The 7,942-nt window shown below is 37.7% G+C and overlaps 1 protein-coding gene across 2 annotated transcripts in view; it reads left to right on the top strand.

Moving 5' to 3' along the window:
* The window catches only part of ATG5 (autophagy related 5), a 145,249-nt gene that overhangs the window by 46,369 nt on the left and 90,938 nt on the right, over positions 1–7,942 (top strand). For both annotated transcript variants that reach the window (XM_012806290.2, XM_023513072.1), the window contains one exon: positions 3,808–3,886. In XM_012806290.2, coding sequence (XP_012661744.1) covers positions 3,808–3,886 — 79 coding nt within the window. The remainder of the gene's footprint in view (positions 1–3,807; positions 3,887–7,942) is intronic.

Here is a 7,942-nt window from a genome sequence, read left to right as displayed (position 1 = left end):
ATCTCAGTCATTCTCCAAGCACTCACATGCACACAATTCCAATGCATTTCTTAACCTGGGCAGCCTCAATTTCCCACTCGAGCTGCCACTTAGCCATAGGAGGCAAAACAACACTCCCCTAGGCCCTATGAGGGGAGATCCAGCTCCAACCTTGGAGTTCTCTCAGTCATACCACATCCACACACTCTCACACACCTTTCACAGATCGGCTGGCTATCTAGCAGATCTGGTCTCACACACCTCTGTCAACAGATCTGCTGGCGATCTAACGCCCAGGAGGTGATCAGGCTCCTCTTCTACTAAAATTGTAGTGGGCCCCAAATGGATTCTACCTTGCCTTAGATGTCTCCCTGTGTACCTGCCGGTGATCTAACGCCCTAGGAGGTGATCAGGCTCCTCCTCCACTAAAATTGTAGTGGGCTTCAAAAGGATCCTACCTTACTCTGGATGTCCTGGCGCCACCTGTTACCGGTTCCTCTCTGGTGCTCAGCCTCCGCAATGACCCACCCCAGGGACCTCGCCAGTTGAGTCTCAACCAGACATTCTTCTGGGAGAATTTGTTCTAGGAGCACTCTGAGGACCGCATGGCCAGGCCAGCAGGAGTTCCCCACGCGGGGTGTGTGTGTGTGTGTGTGTGTGTGTGTGTGAGAGAGAGAGATCTGTGGCGCGGGCAGAACCTGACCCAAAGAATCTGGCTGCATGGTTTTTCCACCAAACCTTGCTTCCTGGTCAGGGAACCAAGAAATGTAGCAGGAAACCGATGCAGACAGAAGACTCCAGGCACCAGTTGGTTAGAGGAAGCGGATTTATTCGGCTGGGGGTACTTGGAACACCAGCGTGTTTCCCAAAACCGAGGCTCCCCCCCCAACTCAATCTCTCGCCTCTCTTTTATCCATTTTTTCAGGGTGGGAGTGCACATGAGGGTCATAAGACAGAGAGATATGACATCATCCTCAAGGTCTGGGCTCAAGGGGGAAGGTCAGATTCACCCGCCTCCTTGAGACCAGTCGGACCACCTGCCCCAAAGGCAACAGAAATCCAAGGAAGTTACTAGGTTACAATCTAGGCCCCACATATGTCAGGGGAGAAACACACAGACAGCAATGCCTGTGGCTTGGCTGAGGCCTACACAGAGCGGCTAGGATAGATTCTTTTAGTTCTGCTTTTACTTTCTTGCCTCAGTTTGGCAGGCCTGGGCTGGATTCTAATCGCCAGCTCCAGTGTATGTGGCTGGTGCCCTAGCTGCTCAGCTATAGGCCATGCTAATTTATTCTTATGTGATGTAGTCTTTGTCCTATTCTGATCAAATTGTGTTTTTTAATTTTATTTTAAAATGTATTTTTATGTGCATTATAGATTGCTTTGAGATATGATATTTGATTGAACTTTAGAATTTGCTTGCAATTCCATTTGTGAATGGCAGGGAGTATGTAAAACACTGGATTGCTAGTTACTTCATGTGGTAGCAGGTAAATCTTAGAATGTAATAGATCACCTTTTTAATTTGGTTTAAAGAATTCTCTATTGTTTGCAGTGCTGTTTAGAATTTGGAAGGCATGTATGTTCTGTCATTTGATGTTTTGTCTTTGTGAATGCCTAGTAGATCAAATCTTGTTTAGTAAGTACCCACATTACTTCTTAATCTAGTTGCAGATACCTAAGAGAGACATTCTAACCAATAGATTAGAGACTTTAAAATGTCTGTTCTATAAAAGTACAAGACATTATTTAGAGTGTGTGTAATTTCTGTACTTCAGAAAGATGAGAGTTGGATAGATCTGTAATTTATAGAGCAATATATATTTAAAATTTTTTTATTTTAGTTTTTGGTTGAGGCCAGAGTTTTTCCTAGTTCTAAAAACTAGGTATTTTCTGGTTATGAGGGACTAATGTTGGATGCTGACTTTTGATTAGAGAGAAATTTAAGGGTTATTAATAAGAGATATAATACATATAAGACTGAAACTACCCCACTTTTATTTTTACTAACAGGGTGTTCATTCTGAGTTCATTCTAAAAAAATACATGATCATGAAATTAGATATATTTTCAGATTTTGCCCCTCTGAAATCTAGATGATTATACAGGGTATTTTTACTAACAGGGCGTTCATTTTAAGTTCATTCTAAAAAAAATACATGATCTCTAGTAACCTGTGACTTTCCATAATTATATTATGTAGAAGTAAGCAAACATAAATACTATTAACCAATATTTGAATCTTGGTCAGGTTTACCCATTCAAGAGAAATTAGATATATTTTCAGATTTTGCCCCTCTGAAATCTAGATGGAGATTATACAGATAAAAACAGAGTTGTATATAACATGAAGTAGTCCTCTTTTTGCCTTTGCTGGGAGTACAGGTAGAGGCCTCTCAAATCTAAAAATCCACAATTCAAAATGTCCCCAGACTTTTTGTATGCCAACACAATACTCAGAGGAAATGCTTATTGGAACATTTCAGATTTCTGGGTTTGAGATACTCAAGCAGTAGGTGTATAGTCAAATATTTCAAAATCTGTGAAAACTCGGGTGCCTGTGGCTCAAAGGAGTAGGGCACTGGCCCCATATACTAGAGGTGGTGGGTTCAATCCTGGCCCCAGCCAAAAAAAAAAAAAAAACCTGGAAAAACTCAAAATTTTAAAATACTTCTGGTGCCAAGCATTTTGGATAAGGTATGCCCAACCTGTATTATTTAATTCTGATTGACTAAATAAAGCTGTCTTACTTTATATTCTTTGGAAGGATGACTTAAAAAATAAAGTTTGTCTATTGAAATCTCAAGGTTTGAATTAGTCATGTTTGTTGATTACTAAGTAATTTATTTCACTATGAGTAGTGGTTATATTAGGAAATGTTCTCTTATTTAGGAAGTCAAACTTATTTTTAAAAAATTCTTTAGAATTGGGTTTCAGAAGAATATTGAATGGATTGGGAAAATGTTGGCGTTATACTATTATTTTTAAAAAGCATGTTACAGTACAATTAGTAAAGGTTATTCTCATTCTATATTTAGACGTGTATGCGTAGGGAGAACACCAGAAATTGATATGCTGTAGTGTTAGTACTAACCACAGACTGGGGGATTTGCCTGCTTTTTAGGTACTTGTCTTTGTTCTTACAATTTTTTAAAATTTTAACTTGTATTAAAAATCAAACATATTTAGATATACTGTAAAAAAATGACTACCCATTATAAATAGGATGATAGTTAGATACTGTAGTACTGTGATATGACAGTGCATATGGCTGATGGAGAATGTCTTCGCACAATGTTATTGTATATTTTGAAGAATGAAATAAATGGTTGGAAGAAAACCACCTGAGGCCAGGTGTGGTGGCTCACGCCTATAATCCCAGCACTCTGGGAGGCCGAGGTGGGTGGATTGTCTGAGCTCATGAGTTCAAGACCAGCCTGAGCTAGAGTGAGACCCTGTCTCTAAAAATAGCCGGGTATTGTGGTGGGTGCCTGTAGTCCCACCCACTTGGGAGGCTGAGGCAAGAGCATCACTTGAGTCCAAGAGTTTGAGGTTGTTGTGAGCTATGACATCATGGCACTCTACCTGTGGGCGACAAAGTGAGACTCTGTCTCAAAAAATAGAAAAAAAGAAAACCACCTGATACCTTATGACACCTGTACGTCCTTTTAGGCCCAGAGATGTAACTCTATAAAATGTTACTTCCTGTGATTTCTGATTAAAGCCCTGACATTTGGTGTTAAAACATATGCTGGAAATTTATTTTGGAGTTGCAGTTACAACTTTACATATTTATTCTCTCTTAAAATATACTCTTTTCATTTTTAGGCATTATCCAATTGGTTTGCTGTTTGATCTTCTTGCATCAAGTTCACCTCTTCCTTGGAACATCACAGTACATTTTAAGGTATAGTTTAAATAGCATTTCCCATTTGTACCAGTTGTGATACTTAACAAATAGACTTAGTGTAGAATTTTTTGTTAAAGTAATTTTTTTCAATGACACTTTTTTAGTTTCTAAGCTTCCATTAGTGTTTGTCTATAAAATAATTTTCATTTTATTTCTAATTCTTGGCAGAAACATTTAAACTTCTAATGTGTAAACATCTTTTCTTTTAGAACTGAATGCATTATCTTTAAAATAGTTTTGAAAATTGATGTTAATTTTTATAGGTCAGAATAAAAATCCTGGGTATAGATGTGGGCATGCAAGTAGAGGAGACCACCTAGTACTGATGGGCAGCTCTAAGGCTATTTTGATTGAATTAAGAGAAGGGATAGGAGATGGAAGTCCAAAGATTTGATCTACCTCTGTAAGAAAGACCAGGCACATTTAGTGTGACCTAATTTTGTCTCAGTGTGTTTTAAAATGCTGGTCCTTCGTTTTTCTAGCTACCTTGCTTTTATTCTGTCCCTCACTTCCAATTCACAAATACCATTGAGGGATTGAAATACTTCTATTAGTTGATCACCAGCAGTGAGTCTCAAATGGTAGTTACTAGTGGGAGAGAGGCATGTAGAGTTTGAAAAAGTCATTTAGGTGTCTGATTTTCATTCCCATTAGGTGTACCCATTCAGAGTTACTCTCCAAGTTATTGCAGCTTGTTCATTCTTCACAGAGTGCTTTTCCTTCCTATTTTACTGAAATTGAATGTGTAGGTTATTAGAGTTTATTTCCAGGTAGATTTGCACTAACGTGCTTTGCTTGTACTGTTATTATAGATCTTAGTTGCTGCAGAAGTGTACAGCTTGAGCGCATGGTTCAGATATTCATGAGTTTCGGTTACCATGGTACACACAAAGCAAGGAATTCCTGTATATATAACAATTTAAGTTTAGAATGGTGTGAAGATAAAAACTATTGCAAACATCCTAAAGGTAGAACTTTCATATTGCCTAACAAGTCTTTTCTGTTAATATTGGAAAATAATAAAATATTTCTAATAATTAGATTATTTTTGTGTGTGAGAGAAGTATACTGTGAAAGAGTTTGGAATCTCATTTAAAATATGTCGTAGCTGTCCATTTATTTATTCATTCATTTGACAAATATTGAGATCCTTCTGTGTACCAGCCAGGTACTATCCTAGGAGCTTGGGATACAGAGTAAATGGCACAAAGACATTCAAATACTCAGACTCTTTGTCCTACCTATACTACATAATAAGCCCTCTGTAATTATTGATTAAATGTGTAAATGGTCTATAATGATAGGGGAGACTAAGGATTGTTTTGGTTGATATTGTACTTTGGATCTCAAAGTGATCTGTGGCCACTCAGGGTTCCTAAAACCCTTTCAGTGGATCTATCAGGTCAAATCTATTTCCATGATAATACTGAGAAGTTGGTTGCCCTTCCCACTGTGTTAATATTTGCATTCATCTGCAAAAACATCGGGTTAAAAATTGAACACCTAAGTGTAGTTTAAAGCAGTTGCACCAAATTGTAGTCATTGCATTCTACAACTATTTTACTAGAACCAGTAAAAAGAGTACTCGTTCACTTAAACCTGTTCTGGTTGAAGCAGTACAAATTATTAATAATCTTGTCTCAAAAGCATATGTCTTTTTAATATCCTGTGTGATGAAATGGTAAGTACACATATAGCACTTCTGTTGCATTCTGTAGTGTGGTTGTCCTGAGGGAAAGCGTGTGTTACTATTTTGTTGCCAGCTGAACTAGCCACTTTTTTCATGGAACATTATTATTTTACTTGAAAGAATGAATGACTGATAAACTGTGGTTGTTCGTATTTAGGTACTTGCCAGATGTTTTTTTGAAAATGAGTGAAGTGAATCTCTCACTGCAAGGAAAACAACCTGTAGTATTTGTTGCCACTGATAAAATTTGAACTCTTAAGTGGAAATGAGAATTCTGGAATATGTGTATCTGCCACTGATCTTGATAGCTTTGTTATTCTTAAAGAACTTTCTGATGATGGTCATTTTAACACATAAGAACATTTAACATACAAAACAAAACATTTTGATTGAGTATAATGAAAGTGGTTAAGCATATGTGATTTTTAAAAATTGTTCATATAATGAAATGTATTAACATTTGGAGATCTTTGTAACTCAGTGAACAAATGAGCAGTGAGGATTTAAAAGTTAATGGCAATTGTCTATAGAACCAAAAGGTTTTAAGGATGAATCAGAAAATTTATGTTTTTGTAGGGATTTTTTGTAGTTCTTGGATTCTCGGAGAGAAATACTATGCAATTATAGAGTGTTAGGTGATTTATAATATGTAGATTTGTATATTTACTTTGCTTTCTTTCTCTGTTCACCAAAATAGTGAAAATGGTATCTATTAAGGCTTCTTCTAGTTAGTTTTAAGGGCATTTTGATCTCTATTACTTGGTTGCCCTATTGAGGAAATTATCTCATTTCTGTCACCCCAGCTTTTGAGACTGAAAAAATTCAAGCCTGTGTTAGAAAAGTTGAGTGTGGTCCATATATACCTTTCACCTGGGTTTGCCACTTTTTCTTTTTTTCTGAGACAGAGTTTTTCTCTGTTGCCCAGGCTAGAGTGCGATGGCATGAGCCTAGCTCACAGCAACCTCAAACTCCTGGAGTATAGTGATCCTCCTGCTTCAGCCTCTCATGGAGACTGGCTATTTATCTATTTTTAGTAGAGATGGGGTTCTTGCTCAGGCTAGTCTTAAACTCTTGAGCTCAAGGGATCCTCCTGCCTTGGCCTCCCAGAGTTCTACGATTACAGCACTCTGTGCCTATCCTGATTTGGCACTTAAAATGTTGCTGCTTTTGTTTTATTTCTCTTTGTGTTTCTTTTATTTTTTCATTGATTTTTTTCATTAATTCTATAGGTATACTACTTGTAAAAGTACATCATAATCAAAAGGTTGCTTATAATGTGTGGACTTTTTAAAAAGGGAGTTAATAGTTTGATTAAAAAAATTCAGTGACATCAGGTGAAAACAGTGGGCAGTTCTATTGCATATCCTAAATAAACATTTGTTTTATCAACCAAACAAATCCAGTGATGCCTTAGTATTTTTCTTTTTTTTCTCCTAGTAACCTGGTGCTGATTTGTTGCATTTTGGGTTTGATAAGAGTAGGCATTTTAATTTTCAATTTAAACAGCAATTATCAGGATTAAGAACTCACATTTGTTGAGCAGCGTAGCATTGGCATTATGATAAGTGTTTATATGCCAAACTCTGCTGAATGCCAGGAACAAGACAAGTTAGATGTTTGGGTCTAGCCACCATGTCTTTTATACTGTGCTTGAAAAGTCTTGCCATTTGGTCCTGACTATTCTTTGAGTATGCTTGTGTGAATGATCTAGGTTCTTTTCTGATAGACAAGTTCTTTCTTGCTAGGCTAAGAACCACTGTGTTTCTTTGAAGGAATTTATCATATCCCTGTTTCTGTGGGTTAAGAGTCTGGGTGTGGCTTACCTGGATCTTGTACTTAGGTCTTCACAAGGCTACAGTCAAGGTGCTGGCCAGGCTGTGTTCTCATTGTTTCCCTGAAAATAAGACCTACCCAAAAAATAAGCCCTAGCAGGATTTCTATGCATTTATTAAATATAAGCCCTACCCTGATAATAAGACCTAGTAATGGGTGTGGCTATGCAGCATATCTCCACAACCGAGCCATGCATTTCAGTGCAGAGCAGTAAGGAAGACTGGAATACCTTTTATCTGCCACAGCTCGTTTCTTAGAGCCGTTCACACTTGCGCAGGCACACGTGTGGTAACTGCAGTCACAGGCATCCTATCGCACACATATGAATAGCTAAGGGAAAGGAGTTCACACATCTCTAGCGCCAGCCCCACTAACAAGGTCGGCTCCCCCTGTCAGGTTCCAGAAGCAGATGACTTAACTGTATTTGAATAGATTGTTGTATTATACTTAATAAAAATAAGACATCCCCTGAAAATAAGCCCTAGTGTGTCTTCTTGAGAAAAAATAAATATAAGACAGTGTCTTGGCTC

The sequence above is a fragment of the Otolemur garnettii genome, unplaced genomic scaffold (genome assembly GCF_000181295.1).
Source record: "Otolemur garnettii isolate 467f Iridium unplaced genomic scaffold, OtoGar3 scaffold00002, whole genome shotgun sequence".
In the NCBI taxonomy this organism is placed as follows: Eukaryota; Metazoa; Chordata; class Mammalia; order Primates; family Galagidae; genus Otolemur; species Otolemur garnettii.
Note: the sequence above shows the minus strand (reverse complement) of the source record. Positions and strands in the feature narration are given on the sequence as shown.